Genomic DNA, 15,336 nt, shown 5'->3' with positions numbered 1-15,336 from the left:
TATGGAAGGGTTGCCAGTCTTTCCAATGACCCTCATTGCAGTCTGCATTTATTTAAACAGCTTTAAAAAATAGTCCCTCCTATTCCAGCATTCCAGTATTTTATGGCAATAGATTGTTATCAGCCTTCTTCCTGGATGAATTTTAATCCAGGGTTACGTTCAAACCTGAGCCTGTTTATTTGTTGTAACTCTTGTTAAAGTGAACACTCCCATTGAATTTAACATTAGAAGAGGTGAAGAGGACTTCTGCAGGAATATTAATGTCCACATTTCTGTCCTCCTTCAGCGTTCCTCCTTCTCAGAGCTTTGACGTTGACACACCTTTAAACATAAATGAGTCAAATGTATCAACTTTGAACGTCTCATATTGTAAATATCCTCCATGTTGTGCAGCCTGCCGCTAACAGGAGTATACGTTTTTGGGGAAATGTGACCGACATATGTAAGAGATAATGTATAGTTAGCAGGTGGTTATGGGAAATAGAATCCCGACACCCCCCCCCATTACCACCTGCTTACCATATATTATCCCACTTTTACCACTACCGCAGAAAAAACATTGATTCAAAGATTATTTTATTGATTTAAAATTATTTATGTGTACTGTTTCAAAAAAATCGTGATTCCATGATAATTAGCGTTCCATGGTGATGGATTATTTTCTGCCAGTTTCAGCTGATTTAACATTAAACTGTCTTCATCCAGCTCTCCTTCTTCTCAAACCACATTGTTTACCAATATAATGCTAACATAAGCTAACAGTTTTACCTCACCTTACGGTCTATGGTGTCAACAAGGAGAACTTTAATGTGCCAGAACTCTTTTCCCACTAATTGATATGACACGGCGTCATTGACTCTGCCGTTGCTCATGTTAGTGAAAGTTAATAACCGTTGTCAAGGGGTTGTTGAAGGGTTTACAAGGGTTTTTAACCAATCAGAATCAAGCATCTTACACAGCTGGAAGATAAGGAAGAAAGCTGGGTAGTAAATACATGTATATATATTTACGTACATGTTATTATTTTAATAACAGCCATGTAGAAACTTAAAAAACACTCAATTCAAAGCCACAGTTTTGAATGATTATGAGCTGTTGTTTTTTTTAAGCAGACTCTAATTATTTATGTTGAACTCTTTGTCTCCAGTGTCCCGGTGGAGCCTTCACACCTGACATCCAGACCACAAAGGAGTTCCCAGATGACGTAGTGACCTTTGTACGGAACCATCCGGTCATGTTCAACCCTATATACCCCATAGGGAGGAGGCCTCTGGTGGTCCGGACTAACGCCGACTACAAATACACCTCTGTGGCAGTGGACCAGGTCACGGCTGCTGATGGCAACTATCAGGTGCTGTTCCTGGGCACAGGTATGAATGTGGACAGTGTGGAATCTGCCTAAGCTTAGCTAAGTAGCGGGGTCTGTGCAGCCTTTTAGTACTTGGATCTTTAAGACAAAGAAGTCACTGAAAACACTGAGACATACAGTTCATGTTGGATCCTGCAACGATGATAAATACTTTCTGTCCCTGGGGTCTATAATTGCAGAGTACTGGAGTCTACCAGACACCTGTGTGTACCCGTGTGCTCCCTGCAAATATTCTTATAACAGTACATCCAAGCTTTTTATAAGTCAACAAAAATGTAGAACTATTTGAGAAAGGATTCCTGAAGCAACACTTCAAGACTTTAAAACCTTAACAGATGTTGAAGAAGTGAGAGAGCCACAGGTGAGGACAAACACTGACAGATTGAGCTGCTTAGTTTTTATGGTGTGTGGAGAGCAACGATACGACCGACAGCTCTCCACACACTCTCAGATTCATTCAGTTTACACTCTCTGAATTGAAGATTAACATCTCTCACAGTCAGACTTTAGAGGACACCAACATGGCCGACAAAAAGATGGTTATCAAACTAAACGCTGCTAGCTGCTGAGCTACCTGGTTCATCCACTGCTGTAGTGATGTGTGTCCAGCTCCTCAAACACTTGCGTTGTTGCCAAAAATCAACAAGTTGACGACCATCTAACTTTGTGCTTCCCGTTTACTATCGTCACCATGGCTGTGTTTGTCATGCTTCCTGCTTCAGTCAGCTTGCTTCCTGATTGGCTACCGTTCCACGCCACGTGACAATCCACAGAGTGCCTGATATCTGATCGTATATCCCGTTGGTTCAAGGTTCTTTAGTATCCCCGGGGAGGGCAATTTGTTTTTCAGTCAGCGTACAACCAATTACACCACAACATTAAAACTGGAGATTCTTGGCAGTGAATTCAAAATCATGCCCTCAGGTCGGCGGTATTATCTTCCGGTTAAAAAAACAAACCACTAAGCTAATTATTTTATTCCTTCTGCCATAAGGATGCTAAATGCACAAAAGGCAGAATAAATCAGGAAGTACCGAGCATCCTGCTTTGCTGTACGGGTCACTGGTTGTGGTAGTTGCTGATGTCACGACGTGTTATTTATTTCCTTGTTTCCTTTACTGTATATTTTGTACTATGAACAGGTTGACTGTGAAACTGAATTGCCCTTCGGGGACTAATAAAGTATTCTGACACATTTCAAACACTAACAACATAAATACAATAGTGTTATGTGGCATCATTAAGCTGGCCAGTTGCTACCGGGACAAAAGAGCTTCTCTTCTTATTTGTCCTGCTTTTTGGCAGAGTGTATCTGCGCCCTGAGGGAAGCCGGTCAAACTCACATTAAAGAAAGGATGGCACGGGTCAGCCATGATGGACCAGGCTCTGCTGAGGGTCCTGGCTGCTCAATAAAGGCTCCACATGTCAGGCAGAGATGTGCCCGCAACCCTGCTGTATATCTTTATAATAGCCTGAAGACTTTTTATTTTTCAAACTTGTCGAGCCATACCAGCAAACCATTTACAAAGTTAAAAATGATTCAATAAAACAGAAATAAAACATCTGCATAAAAGTTGAATGTAAGTTTATTATTGATAAAAGTGCTGAGATATTTGTGCCGGTTCACAATCTCCCCTACTTGAGTATCAGTAAAACCAGGGGAGAAGGCAGTGGGAAAACATGTTGTGTCGCCATGGCTGAAAAGTTTAAAGGTGACATATTATGCTCTTTTTCATCAATATATATTGGTCTAAGAGGTCCCCAAAACATGTCTTTAAAGTTTATTGCTCAAAAAAACACTTTGAAATCAGATTTTGGTCTGCCTGTTAACCCCTCTTTTTCAGCCCTGCTCAGAACAGGCTGTTTTCTGTGTCTGTGCCTTTAAATGAGAATGAGCTCTCTGACCACGCCCCCTCAGGAAGTGGATGTGCCCTCGGCTGTCCAGCACGTTGATCTAATGTTTACATGTTGGCTGAATATACACGGCTGCTCACAGACCCGCGTTACTTCAACCCTCTGAATCTGATCCTGAATCTGATCCTGATGGAGAGGCGCCTGCAGTAGGACCTTTCTGAACCATTGGTCACAGATTTTGTGTTTCTTGTTGTTTTATTTGTCAGTATGTCGACGTGTGTCTTGGTACACAGCTACGAACATGTAGCTATGTGGCTATGCTAACTAGCGCTAGCACTTATCCATGAAAAATAAAAATCATCCACTAGATCTTCAAATCTGCAGACGTGGGGAGTAAAACCGACCTTTGTGTTTATTAAGACAGCCTACAACTAGCATGCCTCCCTCCTAAGCTCCTTGTTAGCACACATGTGTGCAGGGAATGAAAAACAGAGGAGGGGTTGAGTAGTATTTTATACAGTCTATGGGCTGAACAAGCTCCGAGCTCTGACTTACTTTACAGACCGGATGTCGTTATGACGTAAGAAAAACACGGAAAACTGAAACGGCTCGTTTCAGCACACATTTACAGAAAGGTGGAGAAATCAGAACAAGGGCAGAATGGATTTTTTTCATTCTCGGGGGGTTTGTAGACATGCCAGGGACACTTATTTCAGGTAGAGAACCATTAAAAAGTCGATTTTGCATGATATGTCACCTTTAATATTCATTTCAATCAATTAAAGATAATCTTTGGCTCCTTAAAAAACCAGGACCTTTCTGACTTTTGTACAAAGGGGAGAATCAAGACGATTATCCTGTTGTGTGTCCCTCCTCTGAGAAAGTTCTAAGGAATGGTTTCGGCGTATACTAATCCAGATGTTTTTCATATTTTCAACATCCCCTTATTCTTTTCCTCATGTCTCATTACATTGCTGCTTTTTCATACACTAATACAGTATCTGTGTCTGCTACAAGCTAATGCTACAGGCTCACAGTGGAGCTGTACTGAGCATGTTACGCTGTAGCCTTTACAGGTCTGTGAGAACAAACCACAATACAATAACACATCACTTCTGACATGAGTCATCAGAGAGGTGCGACATGAGTAAATGATTGAGTGGAGTCCGGTTCGCCAGAGCTGCTTATCAGATGAACAGATAACAGAGGCGCTAGTGCAAATCTGAAAACATTGGTGCATGTCACCGACAGGTCACAGACAGGTCTACCAGATCCTTCATGTGAGGACTTTGACCTCTTCTGACCTCTGTTCATTAAACCAGCCGCAGGTTCTGTGCGTGGGTTCTTTGTGTAGGCTACAAACCTATATCTGTGTCCATGCTTCTGACAAAGTGGTCAAACATGATAGTATGTGTGCATGAATATGATTATGCATTCATTGGTGCCCACTTGTGCACATGTTTGCCTTCATCAAGCTGCTCAGGGACTCTCTCTCGCAGCTGCTGGTGTTTATCAGACAGCCTATCCATTCTGTTTCTCCTGCCTTGATTCTTGAAAAGGAGCCAGGTTTGTGTGTTCGTATATGAGCCCAGAGATCCGGCTTTGTTGTGACGGATGAGGGGAGATGCTCTTATCTTTCATTTCCAGGAGCCCTTTACTGTAAACTCCCTCTCTTTTCCCTGCTGCTCAAACTCCACAGAGCGAACAGCCGTAATGAGGGTGGGAGTGTTATATTTTGCCCTTTTCATGGCCCTTGTCCTCCCTCGCGCGAGCTGAAGAGCTTCTATTCCCGCTCCTGTCACAGTTAATCTTTCGATGTAAACTGGCCACGGCTGTCAGGCTTCATTCAAAAGAAAACATCAGCAGAGAAAAAAGACGTGGGGTTTGTTATATTGTAGTGTTCTGCATTCTGGTTTCAGTGTGGGTAGCTGTATCTGTTTCACATGGTTGTTCAGTGCACGTGTGTGTGGTAACAACTCCTGACATGTCTGCTTTCTGCCCCCACCAGACAAAGGTACAGTACAGAAGGTGATTGTGCTGCCCAGCAATCATTCCCTGCATGAGGATCTGATCCTGGAGGAGCTGGAAGTGTTTAAGGTCAGCCGTCTGTTTTCTTTCTTCTTTTCAGTCTGACTTTCATCTGTTTTCTCTAAAATCAAAGGAGGGAAGTAGGAGAGGAGGGGTGGAGGGGAGGAAGAGGGAGAGTTTGGTCACAACACAAAGGCCTGGGGCAGAGGGTTAGGGTTACTGACAGACAGAGGCAGGGTGGATGCTCTGCAGTGGAGTGATGGGTAACTTGCTCACATGCTGCAAGGGTCTGGTTTTTGCCCTGAGGGAACCTCACTGTTTTATCTTAGCTTCAGTTTCTATGAGTGTGATCCACCTGTGATCCACTTGTGATCAGAGGTGAAGGCCTTGTCCCCTTCAGTTTACCTCTGCACCTCAAGACAGCTCAATAAGAAAAAATTGCCCTCACAGGTCAGAATGTTACTCTGGTGAAAAGAAGAAAATATGTTAGCAAGAAGCTGAACAGCAACAAACTTTTCTGTGAATATTATCTGTTCAAGAAAATTAACAGCCGACTCAGCCTAGAGAGACTAAACATGAAGCTAACATCACACTATAAAACTCACAACATAAAATAACATGTTTACTTTTAACATTCAAACACACTAAGCTGTTTCTTTCCTGTGGGTATCACTTTCATCACGGACATGAAAGTGTTTTTGAAATCACCCCAAATCTTAAGCAAGAAGGCCAAAAGGCAAACTTCAAATCATGACAAAAAATGAAAATTATGACTCTGACGTCAAAAGCATGTAGAATAGTGACATTTTTGCTTCAAACACACAAAAATTATGAAAAAGGGAAAATTTGTGTCTCACATGAAAAACATGAAAAATTCAAAATTTTGCTTTGGAGGTGAAAAATAATGGGAAAAATGAAAATTTAGTTTTTTGACAAGAAACAATCGTGAAAAAAGAGAACATTTTATTAACAATGCAAAAAATCAGGAAAAGTTCAAATTTTGATTCTAATGTGAAAAACATGACATTTTATACTTCTATTTTTAGTAAGTCATCAAAAATGTATCTGTGTATTTAATGTGAGCTTAGAGGTGCTGTTATGTGTTCTTGTTGCATTTAGACAGATCTAAACTAGCTGTTCTCTCCTTGTGTTCGGGCAGACCAGCAGTAGCTTCATAGTTAGCATACGGACATGAGTCTGTCTGACAGTGAAGGTGCTTTTCAACTTCAGGAACTTTCCCCTGGAACTAGAGACTTTTTTGAGGAACTATGTGCTCTTCGACCTCAGGAACCAGGATCTAAATTCAGTTCTGAAGAAATTAATCTCTCCCTGAAAAGCCTCTGCTTGAGGAGCCTTTCAACCGCAAGAACTTTACCCAGGAACTAGGGACTTTCCCCAGGAATTATGTGCTCTTCGACCGCAGGAACTAGGGTCTAAATTCAGTTCTTGGGTAGTTAATCTCTCCCTGAAAAGCCTCTGCTTGAGGTGCCTTTCGACTGCAATAACTTTACCCCGGAACTAGGGACTTTCCCCAGGAATTATGTGCTCTTCGACCGCAGGAACTAGGGTCTAAATTCAGTTCTTGGGTAGTTAACCTCTCCCTGAAAAGACCCTGCTTGGGAGTAGTACTTTCCAAAGGTCCAGGAACTTTGGGGGGTGGGGCCTACAATGCTGAACATTTCTGATTGGTAGAGTTCCAACAGTGTTTTTAATTCACCCGCCACACAACTGTGATTCCCTTGATTTAATAACTCCTGAACATTAATCTTCACTGAGCCTGATAGGCTGAAGAGTGACCCTGTAAACTGGCGACCTTCAGCTGGACATGTCAGTGGTTATCGAGTGTACAACAGCTGTCCAAATGTGTTTAGTTCTTCAAAAGGTCCCCAGTTCCTGGGGGAAGTTCCTGCGGTTGAAAAGCCCCTTATGTCACTGACTTGCCTTTGATTTGTATGAAAGCTGCTCTATAAATAAAGCTTGATTGATTGATTAAGTCACTGCAGGAAGGCCATGAGCATGTGTCCACAAATGTTCCCATTCTTTAAACTAGCTGTAGAAGAATTGTGAAGTGTCCATAAAGTCTGAACTGCTCTTGAATGTGCTCTTTGTAGGACCAAGCTCCGGTTACAAACTTGAAAATCTCGTCAAAGAAAGTAAGTGCCCTGCTCTCCTCGCACATTAACTGCACCTTTATTGTTGTAATATGTTATTCATTGTCTGCGGCTACTATGTAATGCCTGAAACAGAACTCTCCTGTGCACAATAAGCCTCAGAGGCAAGGAAATAATAAGCCATAATTGTTCCTGCGCTCAGCCTCATTTTCCTGTCAGCCGGCCACTTATTAAGACAAACAGGGGGCTGACATTTGAACTGTTTGCTTTGCAGCAACAGCTGTACGTCAGCTCGGAGTTCGGGGTCTCGCAGGTCTCTCTACACCGCTGTCACGCTTACGGCTCAGCGTGCGCCGACTGCTGCCTCGCCCGAGACCCCTACTGCGCCTGGGACGGACTCAGCTGCTCCCGATTCTACCCCACTGGCAAAAGGTACACAAAGGTTTTACAGTGAGGCAGTTCTTTTTTACAAGACCAAAGTGTTACTGGATGTTAGTTTGGCATTAGAATCTAGTGTGTTTTTTGGGCTGACAACAGACACTTTCTGATCAGTTTGACAAGAAATGTTGAATCATAGTTGAACCACAAACGTAGAGCAGTGTGTTTCACAAGAATAGAAAATGACTGCCCGCAACTTGTGAGGGCAAAAAGATCACATAGCTTGAATCCCTCAGTGCACACTTCAATGTAACCAGCGTCCCTGACTCTGCTTTTGTTGTTTTCCAGCCTTTGTGTAGACATAACACAGACACAGAGGTATGAGCGACATCTCGCCTCTAAGACCTAAACCTCACCGGTCTCTTTGAAGGACCGGTTGTCTGTCTGTCTGTCTGTCTGTCTGTCTGTCTGTCTGTCTGTCTGTCTGTCTGTCTGTCTGTCGACATTCCCGTCAGTTGCAGGTCAAGTTTAGTTTGATTACAGAACAAAAGCTCAGCCCTGCTTTTCCTTCATGTGTCAGCTGTTTATGTGTGTTTTTCCTCAAGCTGTTTTATATGAGTGAGCACCACTGGGAGGAAAAACAGTCTGATTTTCCTGACATTGTTTTTGTCCCTTCCATGGTTTGAATACGGGTTGAACAAATGAGGAGGAAGGTTGTTGTGATTGTGTATTTTTCTATATTTAGCCTCGGTTTATTTATACTCATTGCTATTTTATTTTATTTTTGCAGGAGAAGCAGGAGGCAGGATATTATGCATGGAAATCCACTCACTCAATGCAGAGGATTCAACCTGAAAGGTAACCAAAACAACAATATATGACGTTTATATGTTTCTGGTTTATTTCAGCTGTGGAACAATGGACTGAGTTTTTTCTATACAACCCTCTACCTGCCAAACTACCTGTCCAGGAACACTAACAGAGAAAGAAACCTGCTAAGGGTCTGAATATTAGTCACCTTGGATTTTTTCATCAACACACACTTCCAGGTTTTAGTATCTTTATGGGGACATGACATTTTGGGACACACATTGTGTTTTTTTAAAGCTAGGGTTGGTAGCCACGGAAAACTCGCATGAATCTGAATGTAGGCAAGGCAAGGCAAGGCAGCTTTATTTGTATAGCACATTTCATACACGAGGGCATGTAGCATTTCCTCAGGACTCCGTCTAACCCCCCCCCCCTCCCCGCCCCTCGGAGCTCCTCCAAAACGACACCCCCGCTCGCATGCACGAGCGCCGCTGATTCGCAACCATATGATCGTGACCATAGACTGTATATATAATGGACAGCGTCGCTCTGCCTTTTCCCATTGTACGGTTTTGAAGCCAAAGTGTCCCGTTCCAGAACGCTGCCATCTTGTACATTTTCTGCAGCCAGAGTCTGCGCAGTAGGGAATTTGTGTTTCCACGGTAACAAGCTCCATCCTACAGAGTAGCGTCACAAGGTCCTACAGAGTTTCTCTCTACGGCGGCTGTCAATCAAAGCAAACCCGGATGAAAAACCCCGTTTTTTTAACTTCTAATAACTAACGAAAAAGAAACTTTTTAGAAAAAAGAGGCGTTGAACACAAAACAGTCAAATAATAACTACATATCACCACAGCATACGGATGTGAGAAACATTCGTACGACATGTATTTATTCTTTAAAGTTTGACCACAGCCCCATTCAAATGAATGGGGGGAGACAGAGTTTTTGAACTATACTGCAGCCAGCCACTAGGGGGAGCAGTTTTTGTGGCAGCCTCACTTCGAGCCGAGCGAGATGACGTCCATTTTTTTATACTCCAAACCGGTCCTCAGCACATCGTTTGTGTTTTGCTCTACGTCAACTCATGTCTCACTCAGCCGTAAGAAAACACCGTAACACTATCTCAGTGAAAGTTAAAAACACAAACAAACATCATATGTATGCTTTGCAGGAGGCGGGCAGAACGGCAGGAAGGGATTTGATTGGTTTCATAATTTGGCTCCTGATGGCAGGGATTGGTTGGTGTTTTCCCAGGTTTACTCCGGCTGTAGATTTCACTCTCTTTTAAGAACACTTTATGTATTGATTGCCATCGGACATAAAGATCATTTAACCAGTATAACAAAAAGTGTATCTAAATCTGACTACCAACCCCAGCTGTAATGGTCTAATGGGGACTTTTTCTTAAACACAGAAGTTCTGGTTTTCATATTGTCTGGGATGTTTGAAACGATCAAATTAGACATCCATAAACATAAACACTAAAGCTGCAGCTTTAACACCTGTGTGTTTGTGAGTCTGGGTACCACACAACGTTCCTCACACAGTCGGCCAGCCGGATGCACTAAAATGAGAGAAGAGGATTTGCTCACGGAGTGTTCCATTTCGGTCGACAGTTTATATCCCTAAATTAACACAAGCTCGGGGAACAAACCATATGGCTGTTACCACCAATTAGCCACATCCCTGTCACACATCCAGCTGTGTGATGAGCCATTTAGCTGCACCAGAAACCACGCAGTGAGGGGGGGGAAACGGAGCTGGTATGATGTAAGGATGTTTTTGTTTAGTGAGTGTGAAGAAGCGGAAGAAGAGTGGGTGCGGGTTGGTTTAGCTGCCAGTGTCGGACTGAGCTCTGTGTCAACATTTCACTCTCACTGTTGGGACTTCAGACAGATTTGAGTCCATCTGTGGGGTTTGTGTCTGTCAGCGAGTGACGTCTGATGTGACGTCTGTTGTGACTCTGTGTGTGTGTGTGCGTGCGTGTGTGAGTGCGTGTGTGTGTGTGTGTGTGTGTGTGTGTGTGTGTGTGTGTGTGTGTGTGTGTGTGTGTGTGTGTGTGTGTGTGTGTGTGTTCTAGCCTACAGAAACGCTGTGGAGATGACACAGTACGGAGTGAAAAACAACACCACCTTCCTGGAGTGCATCCCAAAGTCTCCTCAGGCCTCCATCCGCTGGCTGATTCAGCGGGACAATGACAGGAGGAAAGAGGTCAGTTTGACTTGAGTAGAGGTCAAAGGTTAATCTGACACGAAGCCAAGGATGCTGTTAAAACCTTTAAGACACGTTCCTGACTAAATGTCCAATTTATCCATCAAACATTAAACATGTGAGAGCAATCAAACCAGCTCACATGTCTGATAAAGACTCATATCTGATGAATGATAATGAACGCGGAGCAATATAATGAGCACGGATTCAGATCAGAGATGGTTTAGATCCTCATTGATGACTGGTCTCTCAGCAGGGGGGCATTTCACAAACCTTTGCCACTCCTTTAACCTCCTGAAATGCTCAGAAAACTAAAATAAAGCTGGAGGAGAGCTCGCCTCTTAGATGACGACACGTCTCTGTGGATCTGGCTCTCACCTCTGTGGAGCAGACTCCTCAGTAATGGTTGTTTTATGCTCCTTTCCTCATGAGATTAGACGTTGGCCTGAAAATAAATCACTGAAGTTTTACAGCCTGTTACAGCAGAGTGTAAAAAACTGAACCCGGCTGAGTTCAAACTCGTCAGGGGAAAGAAATAAGAGGGCGTTAGAGCAGTGGCGGACTCAGGCTGTTTGAGGGGGCATCCCCCTTTCAAACCCCTGGTACTCACAGCTTAAGATCAATTTAAACATATTGAAGGAGGGCGGGTCTGGGGGTCCTTCTGCAAGAAAATTTTGAGCATCTAAAATTGAATTCCCTGCATGGTTGTGAATATTTTTGTAACCAATTGTGGTGGAAATCAAATTATGTAAAAAGGAAAACAAAATTATTGATATATTTCTGTTTTATTGATTATATTACATATTTAACCTAACATAATTAAGGGCTTCCAAAGGGCAGTTTTTTGTATAAAGACATTGAAGTGGCAACTAGAGCCACATTTATTTTTTTTCAAAATAAAAGTATTAAAGAATTATTATAAAATGTTGTATTTAAAGTTTTATTTTTATGGGCATTTTTGCCTTTATTTGATAGGACAGCTGAAGACAGACAGGAAATGAAGGGAGCAGAGAATGTGGGAAGACACGCAGCAAATGGTCGAGGCAGGGAGTTGAATCCGTGACCGCTGCAACAAGGACTATATCCTCTGTATATGGGGCGTGCATTTAAACGGCCAGGCCAACAGCGTCCCAAGAGCACCCTTTTTTTAACTGAATTTACTAGAAGGGCATCCAAAGGGCACACAGAGGGCTTTTTTTCATTTAAATCCCTGGAGAGGCATCCAGAGGGAACTTTTGTGCATTCATCCATTGAAGAGGAACCCAGTTTATTGACTGTAAGGGTAACCAGAGGGCACTTTTTTAATGTGGTTTCCACTGAAAGGGCACCAGCATAAGCGTTTCTAGCCCATTTTTGGGGGTGCTGAAGCACACAGTACTGTATTTCCTTTTTAACAAGCTAGAAACGTTTCAAAACCATACAGTACTTGGTTGAAACTTAATATTTTAACAACAAAAATACAGCAGCTCCACTGCGTTTAACATGTTGTGCATTGCATTTCAAATGAAAGCCCAAAAAATAACTCCAATGTCAGTTTTTGGTATTTTTGGTACTCACTATAGGGGGCTGGTTTACTCCAGAATCATACATACTGTTTATGTGTATGTTGAGGAGCTGCTGTATCAACACGAGTTGTCTTTCCCCAGAAATTAGAGTTACCATATGTTTCTTTTATGACTCCATTTCTCTTTTGCATTTAAATATCCATTATCCGATTTGATGGTTTAGTCACAGACTTTCCCAAAAAGTGTTATACTTTTCTTTCACAAATATGGGAATTAAATTGCATTAAAATGTACCAAACAGTGAAATGTATCTTGCCCGGCTCAGCACCCCTAAACATCTGTTCCTAGAATCGCCCCTGGGTATCAGAGAAGGCATTTTGTAATGTTTTATCTACTACAGTGGAATCAAAGAGATCATTTCAGCACAGTTACTTATGACATGGGTGGGGCGACCGCTCCAAAAGTCCGCTCCAAAAGTCAATCAGTGTGCTTTAAATGCAGATAAAAAAAGAGGGAAACCAGCTCTTAATTATGGTACTGCTTCAGGAAATATCCAGCCTTGCACAACATTTATTTGTGTTTGCCACTTTGAGGACAAAATCAGCATCAAGTGAAGTGTTTCCAAAGCATCCAATCATAATTCACATCATTGATCCCTTTAATCTACACTCCATAGACTGTATAAAAACATGGATGTGGTCTCACAAGGTCAAGTTTTGAAGCCAAATGACGGCGGTCACCAAAATGCAGACTCAACAAAACTTTCAGCAAACAGCTGCAATGTGCAAACCTATCACTTAAGTCAGCTGCAACCCTGATAATGCCTTGATTTGTAAAACATGTAGTCTTACTATCTTCAAATCATCTCTGTATGTAGTGTGTTCGATCAGAGACATGAGCTGTTCAGATCAAAACCATTAGCCAAGCTGTAAAAGCTTTGAATCCTGCCTGAATATGAACATAGGTGTTCATGGGGTTCCTTGGCGTTTGCAGCCAGCCTCTAGTGGACATTTGAGGAATTGCATCCACATTGGCTTCATTTTTTAACATCAGGAGTTGCTGTTTGGTTTACTCTCCTTACTTCTCCTTAGAAACCTCACCTGTCTGAGACTGATTTACGTCTTGTATAATTCTCTGCACTGAACCTTTTGGACGGGGTTATGATGACACACTGTACATTTTCTAACCACAGGTGAAGCTGAGCGACCGCGTCCTCTCCACCGAGCACGGCCTCCTCATCCGCTCCGTCCAGCTATCCGACCAAGGCCTCTACTACTGCCTGACCACGGAGAACAGCTTCAAACGTACCGTCGCCAAGATCCGCCTGCGAGTGCTGAGCGAGGCCATGGTGAGCGTGCTGACGGACAAACAGCAGTCTCCGTGGGCCTGGGCCAGCTCGCTGCACCCGAAGGCCCTTTTGGCAGCCTTCAGTCCAGCGGAGAGCCTGGCTGTGCAACAATACTGCAAAGAGAGGAAGGAGCTCCAGAAGCTGCAGCAGAGGCAGCAGCAGCAGCCAGCTCCGCCACCTGGACCTCTCAGGGGGGACATGGCCAAACTGAAGCCACTGCTGGACCGGAGGAAGAGCCGCAACCGACGTAATCACCTCCCAGAGGTGTGAACACAGACTGACTGACTGTCTTTAAGAGCAGATCCTCATTTTCCAACTCATCTCAAACTGCAGAACTTTACTGTGGATGTTCACAAACCAGGAGGTGGACGTGGGGATTTTTTTTTCCTGCATGTGGAACTGTGACCAGATGGCTGGGACTTACAATAACACACGTGCACATGCATGCACAAGCCGTCCATTTGCTGTAGCAGCAACAAAACAAAGCCCCCAATCGAGAGTACGGCTAACAAACCGCGGTCTGTAACACACCTTTAGACTCTGTCAGTGATCTTTCCTCCTTTTTTAACTCACAGGGGGAAGTTTGACCTGTCAGATTTATCTCACAATGGACTTGTTCTTTTCTTTCAAAAAAGAGGAGGCTGTTTGAAATCTTCCTTGAGGAGATTAAAGAGGAACAAAAGGGAGACAGATGCATGTATGTATGAGCGCCTTCTTGAGGAGTTACACTTAAGCTTTTCATTAGATCCTACTCACATTTCTACGTTAGCTAACACAACAGCCTCAGCTCAGTGGAAGGACATAATGAAGGTCACAGAAAGTCAATAAGTGAGAGAAAGAAAAGTTTCTCTCAGCTGCACCAACTGCCCACAATACCACTTTTTACTGAAAGCACAGATGGCGACAATCCTCATAAAAAGTGTTACATTTCAAGTTAAAATGTGTAAGTTCAAAAGGCCGGACTCGACACTACGCCCCGATGTTAAAGAAACAAGAAGAGTGGTAACATTATACAAGAATAAAGAAGCCTGTGTGAGCTGTTTATAGACATGATCTGTATTTATTCCCATTACTCAGACGTACGTTTAGGAGTAGGCGCCTGACTCAGCTGTATGTTGTATCATAGTTCTTTTGTTTCTGAAGCATGTTGATAGAGAATCATCAGTGAAATAAAAGCCTCTGAATCCTTCACTGGATCAGGTTTGAGTAGATATGAACATCTTTTCTCCACCTGGTCGTGTGCTTCATAAGATGCTCAAAACATGACACCCCCCAGCGAAGACCGAGGAGAAGTAACACCCGTGATAAAGCCGGTAACGCCGACCATCTGATGTATGTGAATACTGTTCTTCAGACGCTCGTGTAGATAGAGATCATGTGTTGCTTGTGTACAGAGTATTTTTGTGTGTTTCGTCTTTGTATATGTTATGCAGCGTTTTGTGGAAGTGTTTCTTTCTGTACATAAATTCAACATATTTCACCATCCGAGACGGTATCTGCAAATCGTAGAGATAAACAGTGTTTGTTTTTATTCAGAGGACGGCCCTCGGTCGGATACCTCTGCTCCATGTTTAGTAAAAACTGTGACCAGCAGCTTCCCCTCAGTGTAACTTCAGTGTTATGAATCTGTGTATTTATTAATGTCATGGTAGCCTGAATAAATCTGATAAACGTCATTTTTATAGAATGTGACATTTATTGTCTCATATGTTGATCTCTG

The 15,336-nt window shown here is 42.9% G+C and overlaps 1 protein-coding gene across 1 annotated transcript in view; it reads left to right on the top strand.

The window, feature by feature from the left end:
* Positions 1-15,303, top strand: part of sema3c (sema domain, immunoglobulin domain (Ig), short basic domain, secreted, (semaphorin) 3C) — a 61,693-nt gene extending 46,390 nt beyond the window's left edge. Inside the window, exons 12-18 of the mRNA XM_034674142.1 lie at positions 1,148-1,370; positions 5,232-5,320; positions 7,363-7,404; positions 7,637-7,794; positions 8,531-8,598; positions 10,633-10,763; positions 13,461-15,303. Coding sequence (XP_034530033.1) covers positions 1,148-1,370; positions 5,232-5,320; positions 7,363-7,404; positions 7,637-7,794; positions 8,531-8,598; positions 10,633-10,763; positions 13,461-13,886 — 1,137 coding nt within the window. The 3' untranslated portion in view covers positions 13,887-15,303. The remainder of the gene's footprint in view (positions 1-1,147; positions 1,371-5,231; positions 5,321-7,362; positions 7,405-7,636; positions 7,795-8,530; positions 8,599-10,632; positions 10,764-13,460) is intronic.
* Positions 15,304-15,336: the final 33 nt, after the last annotated feature.

The sequence above is a fragment of the Notolabrus celidotus genome, chromosome 21 (assembly GCF_009762535.1).
Source record: "Notolabrus celidotus isolate fNotCel1 chromosome 21, fNotCel1.pri, whole genome shotgun sequence".
Lineage (NCBI taxonomy): Eukaryota > Metazoa > Chordata > Actinopteri > Labriformes > Labridae > Notolabrus > Notolabrus celidotus.
The sequence above is the reverse complement of the archived record's forward strand: the minus strand, read 5'-3'. Positions and strand labels throughout refer to the sequence as shown.